General features: G+C 47.1%; 1 protein-coding gene across 1 annotated transcript; it reads left to right on the forward strand.

Annotated features, from left to right (window-relative positions):
- The first annotated feature begins 7,776 nt into the window (after nucleotides 1-7,776).
- On the forward strand, nucleotides 7,777-10,911 carry LOC144752370 (uncharacterized). Its single transcript, XM_078640305.1, has one exon. The coding sequence runs from the start codon at nucleotides 7,777-7,779 to the stop codon at nucleotides 10,909-10,911; it is 3,135 nt and encodes a 1,044-aa protein (XP_078496431.1).
- The last annotated feature ends 622 nt before the right edge of the window (nucleotides 10,912-11,533 follow it).

Here is an 11,533-nt window from a genome sequence, read left to right on the forward strand (position 1 = left end):
GTTAATCCCTATCTCAACTGTGAGACTGCTCTCCTGCTTCCCAATGCTATTAAATACAAATGATGTAAAAAGAACATCTCTTTCTGAGCTGCATGGCTCATCCTACCCACGTTTCATGCGCAGATTTGAAATACTGATGGTTTGGGTTTCCCGGAATTCAACTGGTTGAGAGGTAGACAGGTGTAGAGAGGTAGAGAGAGAGAGGTGTAGAGAGGTAGAGAGAAGTAGAGAGAGAGGTAGAGAGAGAGAGGTAGAGAGAGAGAGGTAGGGAGGTAGAAAGAGGTAGAGGTAGGGAGAGAGAGAGAGAGTAGAGAGAGAGGTAGAGGTGTAAAGGTAGAGAGAGAGGTATAGAGATAGAGGGAGAGGTAGAGAGAGAGGGGTAGAGAGAGAGAGAGGTAGAGGGAGAGAGGCGGAGAGAGAGGTAGAGGTAGAGAGGTAGAGGTAGAGAGAGAGTGGGAGAGGTAGAGAGGGTGAGAGAGGTAAAGCGATAAAGAGGTAGAGAGAGAGGTAGAGAGAGAGAGGTAGAGAGAGAGAGGAAGAGAGAGAGAGAGGTAGAGCTGGGTAGAGAGGGGTAGAGTGAGAGGTAGAGAGGGAGAGGTAGAGAGAGAGAGGTAGAGAGAGAGAGGTAGAGGTAGGGAGAGAGAGAGAGAGAGGTAGAGAGGTAGAGAGAGAGGTAGAGGTAGAGAGGTAGAGAGAAAGAGGGGTAGAGAGAGAGAGGCAGAGAGAGAGCAGTAGAGAGAGAGAGAGAGCGGTAGAGAGAGACATAGAGGTAGAGCGAGAGAGAGGGATGGTGGTAGAGAGAGAGAGAGGTAGAGTAATAGAGGTAGAGAGAGAGAGAGGTAGAGGTAGAGGTAGAGGTAGAGGTAGGGAGAGAGAGAGAGAGGTAGAGGGAGAGGGAGAGAGGTAGAGGTAGAGAGGTAGAGGTAGAGAGAGAGTGGTAGAGGGAGAGGGAGAGAGAGAGGGAGAGAGAGGGGGAGAGAGAGAGGTAGAGAGAGAGAGAGGTAGAGAGGGAGAGGAAGAGGGAGAGGAAGAGAGAGAGGTAGAGAGAGAGGTAGATAGGTAGAGAGAGGTAGAGAGAGGTAGAGAGAGGGTTAGAGAGAGTGGTAGAGAGAGAGGTAGAGAGAGAGGTAGAGGTAGAGAGGTAGTGGTAGAGAGGTAGAGAGAGAGGTGGAGAGAGAGAGGTAGAGAGAGAGAGGTAGAGAGAGAGGTAGAGAGAGAGAGAGAGAGAGAGAGAGAGAGAGAGAGAGATAGAGAGGGAGAGGTGGAAAGAGAGAGGTAGAGAGAGAGAGAGGTAGAGAGAGAGGTAGAGGTAGAGAGAGAGAGGTAGAGAGAGACAGAGGTAGAGAGAGAGAGAGATAGGAAGAGGTAGAGAGAGAAGTAGAGGTAGAGAGGTAGAGAGAGAGAGGTAGAGAGAGACGTACAGGTAGAGCGAGAGAGAGGGAGAGTGGTAGAGAGAGAGAGAGGTAGAGTAATAGAGGTAGAGAGAGAGAGGTAGAGGTAGAGGTAGGGAGAGAGAGGTAGAGGGAGAGGGAGAGAGGTAGAGGTAGAGGTAGAGGTAGAGGTAGAGAGGTAGAGGTAGAGAGAGAGTGGTAGAGGGAGAGGGAGAGAGAGAGGGAGAGAGAGGGGGAGAGAGAGAGGTAGAGAGAGAGAGGTAGAGAGGGAGAGGAAGAGGGAGAGGAAGAGAGAGAGGTAGAGAGAGAGGTAGAGAGGTAGAGAGAGGTAGAGAGAGGGTTAGAGAGAGTGGTAGAGAGAGAGGTAGAGAGAGAGGTAGAGGTAGAGATGTAGTGGTAGAGAGGTAGAGAGAGAGGTGGAGAGAGAGAGGTGGAGAGAGAGAGGTAGAGAGAGAGGTAGAGAGAGAGAGAGAGAGAGAGAGAGATAGAGAGAGATAGAGAGGGAGAGGTGGAGAGAGAGAGGTAGAGAGAGAGAGAGGTAGAGAGAGAGGTAGAGGTAGAGAGAGAGAGGTAGAGAGAGACAGAGGTAGAGAGAGAGAGATAGGAAGAGGTAGAGCGGTATAGAGAGAGATGTAGAGAGGTAGGTAGAGGTAAAGAGAGTCAGAGAGAGAGACGTAGAGAGAGAGGTAGAGAGAGGTAGAGAGAGAGAGAGGTAGGGAGGTAGAGAGAGAGGTAGAGAGAAAGAGGTAGAGAGAGAGGTAGAGAGGTAGTGGTAGAGAGGTAGAGAGAGATAGGTGGAGAGAGAGAGGTAGAGAGATAGAGGTAGAGAGATAGCGGTAGAGAGATAGAGGTAGAGAGAGGTAGAGACAGAGGTAGAGAGAGAGGTAGACAGAGAGGTAGAGAGAGAGAGATAGAGAGGGAGAGGTAGAGAGGGAGAGGTAGAGAGAGAGAGAGGTAGAGAGAGAGAGGTAGAGAGAGAGAGGTAGAGAGAGAGGTAGAGAGAGAGGTAGAGGTAGAGAGGTAGAGAGAGAGAGGTAGAGAGAGAGAGAGAGAGATATAGCGAGAGGTAGAGAGGCGTAGAGAGAGGTGTAGAGAGAGAGGTAGAGGTAAAGAGAGACATAGAGCGAGAGACATAGAGAGAGAGGTAGAGAGGTAGAGAGAGAGATAGAGAGAGAGAGGTAGAGAGAAAGGTAGAGAGAGAGAGAGGTAGAGAGAGAGAGGTAGAGAGGTAGATTGGAGATCCTAGCATTTCCAGAGCATTAAAGGCACTACTCATTTGTAGCGTCATTCCTTTAACTGCACATCCTGCTTTACCTAAATAACTAGGGCCCTCAAATACAAAAGGATGTTGTGGTCATAAAGCTTACAATTTGCAGCATCACAGTGGTTGCTACTGCAAAACCCCTTTACAGAGTTGTGTATAACCTTCATGATTGACAACAGGGGTTCTGCATCTTACTTCATATTGGAATTTGGAGGGGCAGTGGAAAGGGTGCTATCTTCAAATTGCAATTTACAATGACATATATCAATGGTTTTCAAACGCAATGGCAGTCGCAAACCGTTGATCTGATACCAACACTGAGCTGCAGTTGGTACATGATTCAGAAAAGAAAAGTTGTCCCCGTGGGACAGCTTTCCCCTCGATACTGCAATGAACATGAGGGACTGCCCCTTTGGAGCTCAAGGTGTAAACTCTTTAATCCATCTCATATGCAGACCCTTCTGTAATACTAGTGCTTATGGTGCAAAAAACAGGCATATCGTGTGTGGGACAGACACTTCTGTTCAGTTTTAACTCTTTTTCAGTTGTCAACAAAATATTTTAATTCATATTTTGGTTTCCATTGTTAACTGTTTTATAATATATCCATTCTTTTATTTTATTTTAGAAATAATGGATATATTAAAAAACGTATAACAACAGTTAACAATGGAAACCAAATTATGAATTAAAACTGATTATTACCATGGATAAGAAATTGATGAAACTTTAATGTTCGCTGAAAAGTGCACACATCCATCGGAACAGAAGTGTCTGCACCACACACGATAGGGTGTACGAAAGGGCACCTAAAGAGTAGGTACCAGGATGTAGTAGCACCAACAAAAGAAAGGAATATAGCTTGAGTACGAATAAATCACGAGTGCACAGAAGGACTTTCCAATTGATCTCCCAAAAAACAGGCAGACACACCCATAGCATCTCTGGGCGAAGTGTGTAATTCGGTGCTGGCGTTAATGAGGCTTCGATGGTTTTCACCCCTTCCTAGGGCCCCTGGCTGAAGCTCCACTCTTCCTTATCTTGAAAAATGTGCGCTCCCTCCCCAGAAATTTGACTCTAGGTGCGCCTCTGCTTCATGGGAGCAGCCAGGCCCGGACCTTCTCTCTTGCGCATCAGCAGGACCGTCATTGCAAGCGCTTTCTCACGCTTTTAAAATTGACGGCCATGCAGACAAACACCACTGTGGGGGCTGTCAATAGTGACGGATGGGTGTTCCAGGGGGGGGCAAGTGCCCCCCCTTGCCCTCCCCTGCGGACGCCCATGCGGACAGCTGGGGGGGCCACCTGGTAGGGTGGTCTGTGCTCAGGCCATGTCTCCACTCTCCCTTCACGCCTCTCTCCCCCTCCAGTTCCTGATGACCACCAATTCCCTGACCACCTGCTGTGAGTCCGGCGGCCGGGGCCTCGCACAGACCCCCGTCTACTGCCCGGTGTTTGAGAGCAGTCTGCTGGCCACGGCAGCCGCCTTGGGGGTCTGCGGTAGCCCCTACTCCTCTGTGCGGGGCTACGGCAACTACGTGACCTACGGCGCCAAGGCGCATGCCTGTCTAATCTATGGGAAGTGTGAGGGGTGCGTGGGCGGCTCAGGGCAAGGACACGGGGTGTGAGGAGGCCGGGCACGCTCGAGAGAGAGCCACAGTGCCCCAAGTCTCCTTTAATCCTGACCTGCGGGGCTGGCAGAGGCCAAGTAAAGCATGTGCATCAGCCTTTTAATAAATTGAGAGGCCGTGGCGTGCGCACACCATTTCAGTTAATGGGGAGGCCGTGCGCACCATTTAATTCATGAAGACTTGAAGAGGCTTGCTTGCTGGCTCCGCTGAGTGAGGGGACCCCTGGAGCGTGGGACGCCCTTCACACCGTGGGGGCTGCGGGTGCCTGTGTTATGCCCCTGGGAGAGAGTCTGAGACCTGGATGACTGCACTGTGCAAGGCCTGCGGACAGATGGCGGTAGTGAGGTCTGGCTCCCGGGACCCTTGGATCCATTCGGGTCATATTTTCAAACTTGGCAACGAGTTGATATCATAATGCTGTGCTATATAACATCATTGTGCTATTTCTATCTTCTTTGTGCTCACTTCCCGCCAATATTGGCAGATTATATTTATGCTCTTAGTTTACATTGCCCATCTTTCGTACACACTATTGTAACATTTTCTTTTTGTGTTTAGACATGTATCTGTTTCATAATTTATATTTAATTCATGTACTCTGAAGTCCCTATGTAATGTAACTGGTGCTATTGTAAAGCACTCTGACACCTGCGGGCAAAGTACACGCTCTATAAAAACGCATAATAAATAAATAAACGGACAAAGGGCACTGATACCAGAACACTGGCATTTGGACCCTGATATGGGAACACAGACAGATATACATTGTGACCGACACCTGGGGATACAGAGACACGGGTCACAGACACGTACAGTGAAACTTACATAAATCCACTGGCACTGGAAAAAGAGGACACAGTAACACTAATGAACAGAAAGAGTAGGTAAGGGACACAGAGCGGGAGAATATAAATACTCAGAGCATGGACTTCAAGTTCAAGTTTATTTTTTATTTGCTTTGGTACTCCACTGAGGACCACAAATATTATTCAGATAAGATTCAATTACTACAACGTTTAAAACTTCTCATGTTAGTACAAAGATAAAAAAGGTTTTAAAAATTTATAAAATTTATAACATACTAGTTCATTCGGGGGAGATTTGCATGTGATAATCAATTCCTTTACAGTGGTAATACGGCATCTGACATATATGGGGTACAGATATTTTGCCCTTGCAGCTACTACTTTTGGATTGGGACAGGTGAACAGTAGATGCTCTAAGTCTTGCTCCCCGCCATTACATAGGCTGCATAATGTGGTTTCGTTTGGATGCCATTTCGCTGTTATAGATTGGACGGGTAAAATGCCCAGCCGAAGCAAGATAATTGATCTCCTAGCGCCATGCGTGAGATTAAAATCTATATATTTCTGCGTTTTCTTGAGTGCCACTGTTTCCGTAATGTTTTTATATGAAGTTAATTTGGCGTAATGCGAGGAGTCAAGTTCAAAGCTAAGTCTTGGGGTATAGCATTTCAGAAAAAGTTTCAATTGAGATGGTGTCCAAGTTAGCAGCAGATTGACATTAATATCCGCCAGTTTAAAGGCAATAGACATGTTTTTGAAGAATACATGTTTCGATGAGTCGGAGTCAAAGGTCTCTGCTTTGAGCAGGGAGCGAAGAGTCCCATCCTTCGCATGTAGCAGGTTGTATGCCCACCTAATCACGTTGGCGATACCTTTAGCGTAAGAGCTCGTGAGTGAAAGTTCAAGGCGGAGAGCTTGTACTGGGATAGATTGCGATACCTTTAACATTCTCCTTAGTATTTTTCCGTCTTTTAGGTCCAGGAATGACCACTGTTTGATTGGAATGTATTCCAAGGCGTATGATAGAACTGAAGGTATCTTCACACTGTAGACTTTTAGCAGGGAGGATAAGTGTCTATTTCCAGAGGCCGTGTATAGTCTTTGCAGAGCTCCTGCATGTACCTCGGATTTCCTGGACAGGTTTAGAAGCTGTTGATTGTTTTTTAGAGACTTAGTAAAAATCCTGCCCAGGTAGGTGTAGTCCTCAACCTCTTCAACTTTTTCGTCGCCCAGTCTCCAACAGTATTTGCTGCTTTTTTTCCTCCCTGAAAAAGAGACTATTGTTGTTTTGGTTAAATTAGGAATTAAAAAATGTTCCTGGGTATACTTATGCAGGGCATCCAGATCGCTTTGCAGACCAAAGGGGGTTAAGTCCAGTACTATAATATCGTCTGCATATAGTAGGGCATGTATATTTTGAGCTGCTACCTTTGGTGGGAAGCTTTGCACTTGTTGTAGACGCTGCGGCAGATCACTGAGATATAATGAAAACAGCAAGGGGGCAAGGAGACATCCTTGCTTGAGTCCATTTGGCGTAGGGATCGTGTTGGACTTAACAACAAGCATGTCTGTGGTCACAACTAAAAAACAATGCGTTTTGAAGACTCCGCGGCACCAAGAAAGGAATAATGTTGGCAAATGCTGGATATCAGCAATACTCCATAATCTTTACTTTTAAAATAATAAGGCAGCCTATCAGCAACCATACACTATGACCCCACAGCCCTGACCTAATAATCCCAACCGTGTATTAGCCAATGTGGATTCCTAGAATGCACCTTTACAGCTTTCAGGACTGGGAGAAGGCCACGTGTGTTCTGCTGTCACAGTGAAGAAAGGAGGTACTGACATAACAATAGCCCCCGCACCACCTACAGTGCAGGGGGGTGGGCGATCTCCCTCCAACTTTGTGCTCGAGTGGAGACTGAGAGCACCTGACTGGTTCCGGAGCATGTGGGGGACCTTATGTAGTTTGAAGAGCTGCGGGGTGGGGGTGGATCAAGTTTTGTTAGGCCTTCTGCAATCTGCATGGAGAGGAGGGGCGGGGCTTTTCTTTCCTTTGTTGGTTGAGCCGTCTGCATCACGACGGGAGGGCATTGCGTTAGCCCTCCTGTTCTTCTCTGTGGGGAGAGTTGGGTCAGGCCGATGGTTTATCTTGCTCAGTGGAGGGGATGGGTGGTCGTGCCTACAGGTTGGGCCACATGAGTTTCAGATGTCTCCACACGTGACAGGCCCCTTTCCAACCAACAGGAGGAAGAATGCTGGCTTTCTGAAGCAGGGATTGGCTCCAGGCCATGATGTCATCTGTGGTCCACTGCTCTTGGCCAGTTTCACCAAAAGCAAGGTTACAAGCTGGGGTTCAGCTACCCTGATACCCGTCAAGTGTTGTGGACATCGACTACCAACGGCACAGACAGAACTAGCAGAAACTTGAGTGAAGGCTTGTCGCCTGACCATCTTTGAGGGATGGGTGTGTGTAAATGAAGGGACAGCCATGTAGCAGAAGGGCTGCACTGTGATGCACCCTCAGGACACTACAGATGTGTCACTTATTTTAGAGACTGGCATACCTACTTTTACCACTTACCACCATTTCCACCCAAGGATTATTGGGTTCAATTCCTAAAGTATATTGTAAAGTTCTGTACAAAAGGTGTGTGGTTTTTTATTGCAAATTTATGAGCCATGCCTCTCATGTGTCACATCCAGTCCCCAGTTAATGTGTTGCAACAGATGTTACTTCTTTTAAACGCTGATGTGAACCAGTCATTGATCTTCCACTGCACTGGGCAACAATTCAGTCTCAGTACCTTACTAGAGGCATGTCGTGTCTTCAAACTACAAAGAACAGAGGAAGGAGGTGGTTCATTGAATCTTAAGATAACCCTGCCTATGAGACATACAGCAAACCACCGCTGCTCAGACAGAAACCTGTACTTCCAACCACTGATGAGACAGCAGCGGCGTGAAATGGCGCTGAGAACATTCTCTGTGGCCGTGGTTTTCACAGTGGCTGCCGGTTGCTGGACCATCGTGTCAGGAGCGGTCACTGCCACATGCGACATCTACCAGTGGGACCAGCTGGGATCCCCGGGAGTGTTAGCCCCGACCTGCTATAGATTCCCCTTGGAAGGGTTCAGGGTCTTCAGCAGATGCAACACAGTGAGCAACATGGAGGTGGATCTAAGAGAGGTTCCAGTGGACGTGGACACCCTCTGCCTGGTGTTATACGTAACAACCGTCCCCACAGACTCCTTCTCCAAGTATCATAACCTGACCCGGCTCTATTTGTATGGATCGTTTTATGTTTCCGCAAGAGCCTTCAATGGTGCTGCCAACCTGAGACATCTGGGAATCAAAGGAAATCACAGTATTCACACTCCACCCATAGACATGGATGATCAGGTGTTTGGCGGATTGGAGAATCTAACACACTTGGAACTCAGATATTTGACAATTGATACAGCTTTTTCCAAAAATATTTTTAAACCCTTACATAGAATAAAATTATTAGCCTTATCTGAGAATGAGGTTAGTAGGCTGTACAGACTGACCACTATGCTTCAGTCCCTGGCTTCTCTGAAGGTCCTGGAAATCAAGAGGAATGGTATTGTTGCAGCTCGGGAGTTGGACTGCATTGACACAATCAACATCATTTTCTATCCAAGGATTACCAGCCTCGATTTGTCAAGCAATGATCTAAAAAGTGTGGAAAAAAAGGCATTTTGCAACTTCCCTCATCTTACTCTCGTCAGGGTAGATGCGACTTGTCTCAAGGTAATCGAGCTTCTCGGGTCTGGAATAATGAGCATTGAAATGCTGTCCCTAAATGCCATGACAAATCAGGACTATCTGAAGATTAAAGATGTCTGCACTGTGGTCAGGAACTTGACAGTCGCTCAAAACTTTATTTCATATCTTCCCGCTGAGACCTTTGAAGGATGCTCTATGCTGTTGTCTCTCAACATGTCTGCCAACCTCCTTAGAAATTTCACAAATGATATTGCAAAGAAACTGCTGAATCTGAGGTCCCTCGTTCTCTCTGTAAACAAGATAAAAAGCATAGACCTGTGCACACCTGGAACCCCCAATGTTCTGTCCAACCTCACACACCTGGATCTGTCTTCCAACTACATCACCAATATTGGCTCCGGGCGCCTCTTCTGCCTGACTAATCTGGAGACACTGGATCTCAGTAGTAATTACCTTGTGTCCCTGGAAAAGGACGCCTTTGTTGGTCTTAGCAGGTTGCAATCTCTGCAGCTGGATTACAATAAACTCTTTCTGCTTGAGAACGTCTATTTTGATCACTTGAGTAGTATCAGGGTGCTGGGCCTCAGGGGCAACATACTCAAGGAGCAGCTTAGCTCCCTGACCGCAATGAGCGAGCTTCAGGAGCTATCCATCAGCTTTGAGACTGCTATGGAATTAAAAATCAAACAGAAAGAACTCACTACTCTTACCTTGGAAGCAAAGTCTAGAATAATCTTGACATGCATAAACAACTGCAGCTTACTTGAAGTCCTTCACATTAGTGCACCAGAGATTCATATTCGCAGTTCCAAGGACTTACCCTTCAAATTTGTGAAAGAACTTCACCTACGGGAAAACCACGTATTGGAATCTTTACCACTTGGGAGCAAAGAGACGAAAGGCTTGGGGCTCCTGTCTTTTACTAACATTGAATATTTGTACTACAGTTCATCTGCAGATATGCCTATCTATAAATCCTTGAGCCCCTTGAATAACAGCCTGCAGCATCTTCACAATTTACGTCATCTTCATCTAAGAAACCAAAAGTTGGACATAAAGAGGAGTTTCCTGACTCCTGAGCATCTGTTCTGGAACCTGACACACCTTAGAACCCTGATACTGGAGGATTCTGGGATAGAGGACTTTACAGCCACCATGTTTAGAGACCTTGTCTCTCTAGAGCTCCTAATCTTGAAGTCCCAGCCTGTGAAAACCCTGCAGGAAGGTCTGCTCGACCACGTGGAAAGCTTGCGCTACATCTACCTGAAGGATGTTCCCCTGGATTGTTTATGTGAACAAGCATGGATCAGAAGATGGGTGACCACCCACCCCCAAGTGAGAGTGCCACAGCTGGGAATCCAGACATGCTCTCTTGGGCCACAGAAGCTGCATTTTCTCAATTTCTTGGAGAAAGACTGCAGCTTGCTGATAGGTTACCCACTCTTCATTGGGACGTTTTCCTTCAACATGCTGTTCCTGATCACGGTCCTGCTGTATCACAAGGTGCGCTGGTACCTCCTGTATCTCTTCTACATGCTCAGGACCTGGTGGAACTATCGTGGGAGACACGACAGGAAGAGGCAATATGACTTTGATGCCTTTGTCTCTTACAGCAGCTGTGATGAGGCTTGGGTTGTCCGCAAGTTCCTGCCCAACTTGGAAGAGAGGGGACCCCCGTTCTTCAAAGTGTGTCTGCATGGCAGGGACTTCGAAGTGGGCAAAGACATCTTAGATAACATCATGGACAGCATTTATAGGAGCCGCTGGGTGGTGTGTCTGATCAGCCGCCATTACCTGCGCAGCCACTGGTGCTCCTTGGAAGTGCGGATGGCCACATACCGCCTTCTTGTAGAAAGCAAGGATTCCTTGGTGATGGTGTTCCTGGAGAAAGTGTCCACGAGGAGCCTCTCCCGCTACCACCAACTGGCCAAGCTGGTGAAGAAGAAAACCTACCTGGAGTGGGAAGAGGACTTGGGCCAGCAGCCGCTGTTCTGGGCCCGATTGCGCAAAGCCATTGGGGGGGATGAAGCTGAGCAATATCCTTGGGAAATGGATGTGGTGTCTTGAATATCATGGTGTTTCACGTTATCTTCTGTGGTTAAGGGTGCAGTGTCATTGGATGGAGTATTGTATTAAGGTAGGGTCTGCTTTGGATTTAGATGCAGTGTTTATGGATGTTGCCAGGATGTGGCAATATCTCCTTGGAATATGGGTGTAGTGGCTTGGAATATTGTCATCATGTTTTGCAGTATCTTTTGTGGTTAAGGGTGCAGCGTCATGGAATGGAGTGTTTTATTATGGTATTATCACCTTTGGTTATGGATGTGGTGTTTTGCTTTGTTGGCGGGGTGTGGTGGTATTATCTTTGGGATTTGGATGCAGTGTCTAGGAATGTTGTCATGATGTTTTGCATTATCTTCTGTGGTTAAGAGTGCAGTGTCATGGGATGGAGCCGCATATTAATTAGGGTCTGCTTTGAATATAGATGTGGTGTTTTGGGATGTTGGCAGTGTGTGTTGGCATTATCCCTTTAGGATATGGGTGTGGTGCCTTTGAAAGTCGTCATGGAGTTTTGCAGTATCTTCTGTGGTTACAGGTGTGGTGTCATGGGACTGAGTGTTTTATTATGGTATTAAGTGTTTTGGTTATAGATGTGGTGTTTTGCTTTGTTGGCAGGACGCAGTGGCAT

Source organism: Lissotriton helveticus, chromosome 5_1 (assembly GCF_964261635.1).
Source record: "Lissotriton helveticus chromosome 5_1, aLisHel1.1, whole genome shotgun sequence".
Classification (NCBI taxonomy): Eukaryota; Metazoa; Chordata; class Amphibia; order Caudata; family Salamandridae; genus Lissotriton; species Lissotriton helveticus.

What these genes read in the sequence shown, in the direction of transcription:
- LOC144752370 (XM_078640305.1), top strand. Translation starts at nt 7,777, where the DNA reads ATGCCTCTCATGTGTCACATCCAGTCCCCAGTTAATGTGTTGCAACAG.